The sequence below is a fragment of the Felis catus genome, chromosome D4 (assembly GCF_018350175.1).
Source record: "Felis catus isolate Fca126 chromosome D4, F.catus_Fca126_mat1.0, whole genome shotgun sequence".
Lineage (NCBI taxonomy): Eukaryota > Metazoa > Chordata > Mammalia > Carnivora > Felidae > Felis > Felis catus.
The window spans coordinates 87450675-87461219 of NC_058380.1; the positions used below are offsets into that span (position 1 = coordinate 87450675).

A 10545-nucleotide genomic window follows, 5' to 3' on the forward strand; every position below is an offset into this window, starting at 1 on the left:
CGCAGGAAAGGGGAGCGCAGGGGTGAGAGAGCGAGCGCGAGAGCTCTGGGGAGAGCAGCCAGAGCCAGAGGGACACCGAGAGACACTGTCAAACAAACAGCAAGCTGCCACTTGGCTTTTTTTTCTTTTTCTCAGTCTTTCTTTCCTATCCCCTATTTGTAAAGCTGGAACCACCCCCGCGCGCCCCCGGGCCGGAGCCGCGGCTCCAGATGTGAATTTGGTTCCAGTGGGGAGAACGCGAGCTTCCTCGGGGCCTTGGCACATTCTCCCACTCTGAGGTCATTCCGTAGGTGGTCAGAGGGGAGAGCGCGCCTGGAGCCTTCCTGCCTCCATCCACTGGGGAGGGAAGAGAGGCGGGGGGGAGGGAGGCGGGAGGGAGAGGGGAGGGGCGCGAGGAGGGAGGGAGACGCCGCCAGCACACCACCAAGTGGCACCGAGCAGTGATAACAAACTCAACTTAAAAAAAAAAAAAAAAAAAAAAGGAAAAGGAAAAAACTTCCCCAAGTTGCAGCCCGAGACGTGCGGACGAGCGGGCGGAGGCGCGGGGCGGGGAGTGTGGGTGGCCCAGAAAGCCCCCCCCAGGGTCCCTAGGCTGCTTTCCCCGGCCGCAGAGGGCTTAGACTTGTGGCCGACCAGGCCCTGCGCTCCAGGCCGGGCAGGAAATGTGTTGAAGGCAGGCTCCGCTTCCTGCTGGAGACCCCGGGGGGCGGCCGTTCCCGTGGGGGGGGGGGGGGGGCAGGGCCCTTTGGGGAAGGCGGCCGGGGAGGCGCGCAGCCCTAACATCCCCAGCAACCAACATCCCGCACTTCCAATCCCTCTCCCACCCCCGGCCCTGCGGATGTGGGCAGATCCCGCCCGCCCAGGCCCCGGAGAGCTGGGATTTGCATGGGGGTAGGGGTCTCTCCCTACCTCCCTCTGTCCTCCCCTCCACCTCCAGGCCGATCTGAAAACAAGACACCACCATCCTCTATAATCGGCTTTTTATTAGGATTATAAATTTAAACAAATCATCTGAACAGTTTTACCCGGTGATATACAATTCAGTATGCACAAAAATACAGAAGAATGAGGGAGAAGGGCCAAGAAAGGAAGGGTTGGCAACTTGTTTTGGGGTCCACATGGAGCTGATGGCAGAGAACCAGAGGGGCTGCAGATGAACCCCACCTTTTCACAACAAAAGGCTTTAAATTAAACAAAATCTATCGAGCTGAAGACACAGGACAGGGTTCTCACAGCCTCGAACAATGCTGGTTTCATGAAATGCAACCGAAGCCTGAACTAGGACAGTGCAACTTAGAAGCACACACACAAACACCACATCTGACCGGGAACTTAGTGAAAAGTCTCCAACGCAGTCGGCGGTCCCGGCCCCTCCCTCCCTCGGGGCCGCCGGGGATCCAGGTGAAGGAATCGACTTCCTTTTTTGTTTAGTGAGGACCGCAGTGCTGGGCATGATGGGAAATGTAGTCCGCCGTGCCCGCCCCCCACCCCTTCCCCAAACGGTGTCCGGGAGTGTCGGGGTGCCGGGCGCCACCCCCCGAGTCCGGGAGACGGGTGGAGGAGGGGAAGAGAGCGGAGCCAGAGGGGCGGGGAGAGGAGGGGTTCAAGACACCCGCCCCGGGAAAGAAAAAAAAAAAAAAAAAAGTTGAAGTGTTTTCATTTCTGCCTTCTCATTTTGAGAACTTTGGAGGCCGCCCCCGGAGAGGAAATGTGACCCAAACGTCCCTTTCGGAGATAGAGAGTTTGCCTTTGTTTTTGCTCAGGATTTCACAAGACCCATTCCTCACCCCATGGAGGGACTCGGGAGAACCGAGCGCCGGGCTCCCCGGGTCTGACAACTGATTGGAATCGGCGTCCCGGGCCCCGCGCCCTCCTGCGCTGCGCCCCCGGCGCGCCCTGGCGGCCCGGGCGCCCTGCCTCGCCCCCGGCTGCCCGGCACCTCCTCCGGGCAGCAGCCCTCCCTCACGTGGCTGGCTCCTCGCTAAACACCACTGCAATCACTACAATAAAAAGAAAAAAAAGAGTAGGAGAAACACAAAGCATACTTAAATAGGCGCTTTTTCTCTCTGCAAAAATAAAGTCCAAGATCATAGATTTCTTTTCTTTCTTTTTTTTTTTTTTTTTTATTTTACAATTTATAAAACATCAGCCGCCTCCCCCTGCTCGCCCTCAGCTCAGCCCCGGGTGGCCAGGCGCCCGTTCGCTCCCTCCTCTCGCCCCTTGGCCGAGTCTTTGTCTGGCCCCAGCCCCGCGGGTCCCCGGGTCCCCGTGCCCTCGGGGGTCCCTAGAAGGCGACAATGGCTCGAGTCCAGGCGCCGAGGCTGGCGAGCGCCTGCTTGGCGCACAGCTGCCCGTTGAGCGGCGGCGGCTGCTCCGAGGAGTCCGGCTGTCGGCTCACCAGCCCCGAGAAGCCCGAGCCAAAGATGGAGATCAAGTTTGAGATGTTGGACGCGTCCGGGGACGAGTCCGGGCAGAAGTCCTCGAAGCGGGCGCGCTTGCAGGGGGCGAACGGGGCGCCCCCGGGGGGCTCGGCTCCCAGGTCGCCAGCGTCCTCCTCGTCGTCTTCGTCCTCCTCCTGGCCAGGGTAATACTTGCGCTTGCAGCCGGCGGCGGACGCCAGGCCGGGTCCTGGGGCGCCCTGGCCACAGCAGGGGCAGTGGGCGGAGGCGCAGCAGTCCTGGTGCAAGTAGCCGTTCTCCACCGTGGTCACCACGTGAGTGTCCAGGTCCAGCACGGTGGTCTGGCTGCTGCAGTGCACGCCGAAGTCCGAGGGGGCCGGGTACGCGCCCCGGTAGAAGCCGGGGGAGGAGGCGGGGGCCGGGGAGGCGGGCGGGGAGGCGCCAGCAGCGGCCTGAGGGGCGGCCGCTGGGGGCGCGGAGGGCGCGGAGCAGGCGGCCGAGGCGCGAGGGTCCCGCGGGCAGAGCGCGGCGGGCGCGGGCGGCGGCAGCGGCGCAGGACCCGGCTGCAGCGGCTCCAAGGGCTGCCCGCGGTGGGGCGCGCCGTGCGGCGGCTGGAGCGCGGCGCACCCGGGCAGCTCCGAGAGCGCCCCCGCGCCGCCCGCGGGCGCCCCGGCCGCCGCCGCCGCGCAGCCCCTGGGCGCCGGGTGCTGGTGCTGGTGCAGCTGCTGCTGGAGGTGCAGCTGGTGGAGCTGGTGGAGCTGGTGCAGCTGGTGCCGGGCGGCCGGCTCGCGCGCCTCCGCGTCCCCGCCGCCGCCAAGTTGGAGCGGGCCGAAGTCGGCCGCGCTGGCCGGCATGCCCGGCGCCGCGTACGCGAGGTGCTGGTGCTGGTGGTGGGGCGGCTGCTGCTGTTGCTGCTGCTGTTGCTGCTGCTGCTGCTGCTGGCGCCGGTAGAGCTCGGCGTAGCGCTCGCTCAGGTAGAGCTGGCGCGCGTTGCGGAGCACGTAGGACACCAGGAGGTTCTTGTGCAGCTTGATGCCGCCGCGCTGGGTCCGGGAGCTGTGGATCTTGCGCAGGGAGATGCTGATCAGGCTCTGGGCGTCCAGGGCGCACTCCATGCTCCCGCGGAGACGGTGGCGGCGGAGCAGCCGCGGCCGCTGCTGCTGTTAAGGCTGCTGCTGTCTCGGCCTCCAGCCGGCCGCCGGGGCGCGCCGGGTAGGGGAAACGGAGCCCGGGTCAGCGGGTCGGCTGCGCTCCGAGAGGAGCCGCCACCATGCGCCGCGCGCCACCCGCAGGCTCGTGCTCCCCGCTCGGCGCCAAAGCAATGAGCCTCGGCCGGCCCCGGCCCCAGCTATTTAGCCGGGCGTTAGGGCCCCGCCCCACACCTGACGAGCCAATAGGAGTAGCCAGAGCCTCCCGAGTGACAGGCGCTGCCCGCCCCGGGGCCACTCGGCTGGCCAATCAGACCAAGGCGGTTCCTTTGTGCTATTCAAATACCGAACGGACCCCGGGCCTCCAACGCCGCCGCTGCCTCGAATGTTCTCCTGGGGCTGCCGAGCCGCGTGGGACTCGGAGCCGCCGGGGCCGCTGTGTACACTATGGGTCGCCTCGTAGCCGCCACGCTGGAGCCCGCGGCCGCCCTCGGCCTAGCTCCGGGGAGCCGGGGGTCGGCTCACCTGAGTGCTGCGACGACGGCTCCTCCCCCTTCCGCATGGCTGCGCCTCACCTGCGGCAGGTGCGCGCAAGTCCCCACTCCCGGCCACGCGGCACCTCCTTTCTCACCTGCCGACCCCGGGTGACCCGCGGGATCCAGGCCTTCGCAGGAGACCAGTGGGGCCGCCGGCCTGACCTTGGGGACCCTCACGGGAGAGAGGTTTGGAGGTGCCTCAACCGCAGAAAATATTGGGCCCGACTCCCTGACTTTTTGGCCCAGGGGTCTCAGGAGACACTCGGGGAAGCGCTGTCTTCCCCATGTGTCTGGTGGGAAAACCCAAGACATGGTGAATCTTGCTCCCAGGGAGCCCATGGCCTCGGAACCAGCCGAGGTTCACGGGCCTTCTGAGCCACTCCTCATCACCGGAGTGTCCTTATCGCGGGTTCTGTAACCTTTCCTTTCCTTCCTAAATAATAATAATGACAATGAGGACCATTATTATGTGCCTAGTGTGGGGCAGCCCCTTGCCAGAAACACCCAGAATCCCTCACTGTGACTACCAGCAGAGGAGGGACCTGAGTGTAGTCCCACAGCCCCCCAGTGTGCAAAGCTAGGATTTATGCCAGTTCTGTGAGCTCCAGACGGGAGGCGGATACCAAGGGCCCTGGAACTTGCCAACCTAACTTTTCACTGATGTCCTTTCCCCTTTTGCCCTGAACCATCCATGGGCCACCCCCTCCCGGCTGGGGATGGAGACAAACAGAACAGAGGGACAGGATCGCCATCTCTGGGGGCCCTGCGTCTGGACTGGTAGGTGTGAAGGGGGCGGTGGCTGCTACTCCAGTTGGTGGGGGGGGGTGGGGGGGTGGGGGGCGCGGGTCCAGGAGGTTTGCTTGAGGAGAAGGCCCTTGAGTTGGCCTCCTTCCTCGGGATTTCTTCTGAGTGCCCTCTTTCCTTGGGCCCGTTGTCCTCAGCACCTATTTTGCCCCTTGGTGGGAGTGAAGAGACTCAGCCAGTCCATTCTCGAGTTTCTGGGCCTCCTGTCAGCCTTAAGCATCCTCCAGATTTGTTTCCACAAACACTTTTCAGCATCTACCCAGTGCCAGGCATCAAGGGTGAAAACGGAGTTGAGGAGCACTTACTCCATTTTTCAGGGGAAGGAACTTGGCACTGACAGTGGGCGGGACTTGCCCGAGGTCTCAACAGATCCAGCACTCTGGTCCTTTCTGTGCTCAGTCTGGTCCAAGCCCTTCACCCAGTAGCAGCTCTCCCCACCCCCACCCAGAGAAGCCACGACGGCATTTTAGGGTGACTGCAGAGACGCAGCATCTTACTTGCATTCTATGGAAGAGATAGATGGTTTGGCGATAGGGTCACACAGGAGTGGAACTTGTCCATGAGAAGTACCTGTAGGAATAAAAATCCATTGCCTCTCATTTCCCTAGGGCCCATTTTAAAGACACACAGAAGCTTCATTTATTTACTTTTCGAGTTCGCCTTTGCGACATCATGAGCATGTGGAGGGAGGCAGGAGGTCCTACCTGAATTTATGGCTGTGAGGCCTCGATGTGCAACAGTCAGGTCTGGAATCCACGGCGTCTGGCCTGTTGCAAGAGTCTAAGAATGGGTTTTTAATGCTAATTTCAGGCCTGCCTTCTGTCCTTGCCCGGAATTTATTGGAGGAAACTGAGAGAGTTTAGGTGACTTGCTCAAGGTCACATCGCACGGCCAAGACAGGGTAGAGGCAGGATTTGAACCCAGGTCTGTTTGTAGGACTGGAACTTAACTCCAGGTGCTTCGAAATCAGCTGCTGGCTTCTGCCCTGGGTGGTTCTGAGTCCAGTCCTGAGGCTCGATACACAGTGAACATGACCTTGATGCGATGGACACCCGCCACTTTCCTGCCAACTGCTCTGAGACCAGTGCCCGCAGGAGTCACCAAGAAGCGAATATCTGTTCCAGCTTCAGCTCATCAGTCACAGCCAGTCTCGGAGCTGGTGGCCCGCAACATGCTTCTGGGAGGTGGGTTCTCTAGCCACAGGCCGGGGGCAGGGGCTAGGCCCCTCACCTTGGCCGGTTCCCCTCCTCGCTTCCCAGTCCCCCACTTGCCCCTGCCCCAAAGTGAGTTTGAGCTCCGCTAAGGCTCTTGCCCTCCTGGGGGGTCAGCTACAAGGTGGCCAACCCATCCGTGTGACCCCATTCTTTGGGCCCTCTTGTCTGGGGCCCACACTCATTTGGTTTCCTCTCCTCCTCAAGAATCGAGATGGGCTTGTGGGGAGAGCAGAGCAGTTGTCTAAGCTTAATGAAAACCCTTGATCTTTCCGGGGGGTGGCCTGGGAAGCGGGGTGGGGGGTTGCCACAGCTGTTGTAAGGAAAGCGTTGCTGAAGGAGGCAACGGAACAGCTGAGTTATTTGACGCCCCTGGGAGCAGTGAAGCTTGGGGGGCACACAGTAGGGATTCACAAATGTTTGTAGAATGGATGGCTCGCACGCAAGGCTCCTGTTCGGATGTACAATGGTTCCAAGCAGAGTCCCCCAGACCGACCGTTTAGGGCGGTGAGTGTGCACCTGTGTGTATGAGCATGCGCGTGCCCCCGTGTGGGGAGGAGGGGCCCTCAGACCTGCATCCCATGCAGGAGGGCAGATTGGATTGAGACAAGCCTTCTTAGGATGGAGAGCTGGCCTTACTTGTCTGGGCCCCTGAGAAGGGTTGGGGCGCTCACCTTTCCCCCTAGAGGTTGCACCTGGCACTGAGTCACCGCTCCCTGGAGGAAGTTAATTAATGCCTAAATATTTACTGAGTGTCTGTTGGGACAGTGGGGGGCAGGGCACACAGAACCCATCGGGACCTGAGCTCCCATCAGCCGCCCCTCCCCCGCCAGCGATGTCAGCCCCCCCCCCCGCCAGGAGCAGTTAACATCTTGAGAGTACCACATGTGGTTTGTGGGCACCTTCTGGTCACCCAGATCGCAGGAGGGAGACGTGGCTAGGAAGGTTCCCGGTCAGCAGTGGGATTTGTCCGGTGGGTTCCTAGGGATTTGACTTAGGGAAAAGGAATGAAGAGGCAAAAAGCTCAACTGAAGGTGGTGTGTTGGGTGGGGCGGAGATTTAGAATTCATGCACTCATTAATTTCTTCATTTGCCCAAGAGTTACTTCCACAACCGTTCTCTGGAATCCCAGCAAGTGGGCAAGGGGACAAGATGTGATCCTGTCTTCAGGAGGCCACGACTCAGAGGGAAGCGAACACGATAAACAGTGTGATAAGTCTGTGATAGGAAGAGGGACAGGGCCTTGGAGGCCAAGGATGGGGAGGGGCCTTCCAGCAGAGAACAGCTCAGATCCTAGCACAGGATGTGGCACACAGTAGGCACTCAATAAATGCTTGTGGACTAAGTCAATCAATGAATGTTAGCATACAGAAGGCACCATTATGGTTGGAAGGGCCCTAGAGACCAGGCTGCCCTCACTTCTGATTTCCACGTGGGTAAACTGAGGTCCGGAGAGGAGGAGGGATGTGCTGAGGGTGTCAGCCTGGGGGGGGGGGGGCGAACCCAGATGCCCCACCTCCTGCTCCGGCTCCTGGCTGCTCCAGCTCACTGTCTCCGAGACTTGGAGTGTGTGTTGCCCCGTGGGGACTGAGACTGGGGACTGCAGGAAGTGGCAGAGAAGGCGGCCGGATGCTGCTGACCGAAGGGGTCACTGGCGAGTCCTCTTGGAGGCCAAGGAGCTAGTGACGCTTGGACGTGGGAGCCCCGTGCTGCATCCCGAGAGGGCCGTTCTGTGGTTGGTGGGTACTGGGGCGCTCGGCTGGGGTCCCGGAACCCAGACAGCCCCCCAACTCCTGCCCCACAGAATCTGCACCCTGCCATCGTCCCCAGTGGATGTGAATGGCCCGCCAACGTCAGCGTTTGCCCAGCACGGTCCTGAGCATCAGGCTCGGTGCCTAGAAAGACATCGTGGCCCTGGCTTCAGGGTCCTTAAGTGTGACGAGGGAGATTGATGGAAGCTTGGCTCTTCGGAGCTTTTGCTTTGTGTCAGACGCTGGGCCTGGAGCTTTCCGTGGTGATATCCTTGAGTCCCCACAGCCTTTGAGGCGGGCTTGGTTATAATCCCCATTTTATGGAGGGAGCAACTGAGGCACGGAGAGCTTGGGTGACTTCCCCGGGGTCACACACCAGAAAGAAGAAGTGACTCTAATCCCAGGGCTCTGGGGAAGTGGGGAGCACCACGAGCGGAGCGGCAGGAGAGGAATGGCGACCGCTGCTACCACTTTGGGATTTATTGGCCTTTGGAACAAATTCTGTACTCACCGATGGAAGGTGCAGAGAGGGTAGATGTGATCTCTTCACCTAGGGTCTCCGCCCAAGCACCTGGCACAGGCTGGATGTCCGTTCGTTCGTTCGTTCGTTCGTTCATTCATTCATTCGCTCAGTAAGCACGGACTAAATGCTGGCCAGCGTGCAGGCGCTGTGCTGAGCCCTGGGGAGAACACCGGGCACCTCACATACAGCCTGGAGCAGAGCTGAGGATGCTCTTAATCTCCCAGGCCAATTCCAATTGATTGGTAGTGTCTGCCTGGAGCTCTGGGTTGGAAGGGATTTGGCATGCGCCCCAATTGATTAGTGATGTCTGCCAAGGGCTCAGCTGGGAGCCTTTATGGCAAACCTGCTGGGATGTGCATGGAGTGTGTGTTCGGCTTTGGACATCTGGGGTGGTCTAGCTGCCAGAGCGGGGCTTGAGGGGTCAGGAGACACGGGTGCTGGCGCCAGACCGGCCTCTTATCCCTAGGTAACGTGCGTCACCTCTCTTGGGGCTCTGTTTCCTCCCTTGCCACCTTCCTCCGGGAGGTACTGTGAGCAGCAAGTGACGCCAGCGTGCTTTGAAGACTGGAGGGGATTCGTATTGAAATGGAATGGGAGACGTCCCCCTTCCCCCTTTCCTCTTTTCTCAAAATCCTGCCAGAAACTAAGCAAGCTGGGCAGGCCAGAGTTAATCCTGGGCCAGCCCTGGGCGGGTGTGTGTGGGTGGGTGGGTGGGTGGGGGGCGGCTCAGTGGTTCCTGGCCGGGAGTTGTTTTTATAACTCACTTAGTACAGACCTTTGTCCCCTCACCGGGCTCAGCTGGGAGTTTCTAAGGACTGAGAAACTCCTTGGATCTTAGGAACTGAATCTTCCAATATTATTATTATTATTATTTGCATCTGAGTGGTGGGAGCTAGGGTATGTAGTGCCTGCCTCCTCCTCCACGTCCCCACTGGGCGAATAAAACTGTGGCTGGTTGTGCCAAACACCGAACTATGTTTAACACGGATGCTGCTTTCATTAAGCCTCTGAACAAGCTAATGAGGTGGGTATTCCTTTAATCCCCATTGTACAGTTGAGGCAACTGAGACCCAGAGAAATGACGTTCTGGGGCCACACATTCCCTGGTCCCTGCATGGGTTCCGGCCTCGGCCCGAGCTGGGGAAAGGCTGTACTCATCCATTCATCCACTCATCATTCACCGGCTGCGCCTCGCCCTTGCTCTCTTCTGCATTCATCCGTTTGCTCATTTATTGACTTGCCTTCTTGCTCGTTCACAAATATTAAGCGCCTACTGTGTGCCAGGCTCTGCCTCAGCTCCTAGAACCACGGCAGTCCCCACGCTCATGGACCTTACTTACATTCCAGGCCAGATGGGAAGGCAACACGAAATAAGCCAGCAGATAAATAAACAAGGTTGCAGTGAGGGTGATAAAGGAAGTAACCGAGGCTTTGCGGCGGGGACTGGAGGGAGGGAAGCGTGAGCAGCCTCACAGGCTCCCTGGGCAGAGGGTCCCCAAGACCCCAGCCCTCTGTCGGGCGGCCTCCCCGCGGGTTGCATCACTGGTTCAAACTCTCCAGCAATCTGTGCCGAGCTCAGGCCGCACTCGGGCCCCTCCTGCTTCCCACAACTGGTGAATTTTTAATGCTGCTTACGCGGAACAAAGCAGAGTTTTTGTTTTTGTTTTGAGAGCATTTCTCAAAAAAAAAAAAAAATCATTTCTCAAGCATGTGTGTGTGTGTGTGTGAGTGTGTGAGTGTGAAGAGAGTGTGGGAGGGAGAGACACCCAGTGAGTACCGATCATCTGTCCTCAATTCATCTCCCGAGCCCCTTTTTATTTTTTAAGTCTTTAAAACACGGGGCTAAATAGGATTTCAGTTTTGGACCTTGTGCTGGTGAGAAGGCGTCCGGCAGGACCCTCAGCAGCCATGTCGTCGGTGAATTCACCTAGCCACTTGGGGACCCAGGTGCCAGCATCACCTTTGTCATACAGTTGGGGAAACAGAGGCACAGAGACCGGAAGCTTCTGAGCAGGGTGCTCTCACCAATGAGTGGAGGAGTAGGGGGCAGGATACACACTGGTCCTGTAAAGCCCACTCTTTTCCTCTCCTTCACCTGCCTGTCCCCTCCACCTTGGGCGCGCGCGTGCGCGCGCGCGCACACACACACACACACACACACACACACACACAC

At 59.7% G+C, this 10545-nt stretch overlaps 1 protein-coding gene and 1 long non-coding RNA gene across 2 annotated transcripts; one reads left to right on the forward strand and one right to left on the reverse strand.

Moving 5' to 3' along the window:
- Nucleotides 1–963: 963 nt before the first annotated feature.
- On the reverse strand, nucleotides 964–3735 carry IER5L (immediate early response 5 like). The gene has a single exon (XM_023242827.2). The coding sequence runs from the start codon at nucleotides 3512–3514 to the stop codon at nucleotides 2285–2287; it is 1230 nt and encodes a 409-aa protein (XP_023098595.1). The 5' UTR covers nucleotides 3515–3735; the 3' UTR covers nucleotides 964–2284.
- Nucleotides 3736–4926: 1191 nt separating this feature from the next.
- LOC109493990 lies at nucleotides 4927–9049 on the forward strand. The gene is made up of 3 exons (XR_006588791.1): nucleotides 4927–6071; nucleotides 6525–6605; nucleotides 7198–9049. It is a non-coding gene; the product is annotated as an uncharacterized LOC109493990 (long non-coding RNA).
- Nucleotides 9050–10545: the final 1496 nt, after the last annotated feature.

Coding starts and splice junctions, on each gene's coding strand:
- IER5L (XM_023242827.2), bottom strand. CDS start 3,514: ATGGAGTGCGCCCTGGACGCCCAGAGCCTGATCAGCATCTCCCTGCGC.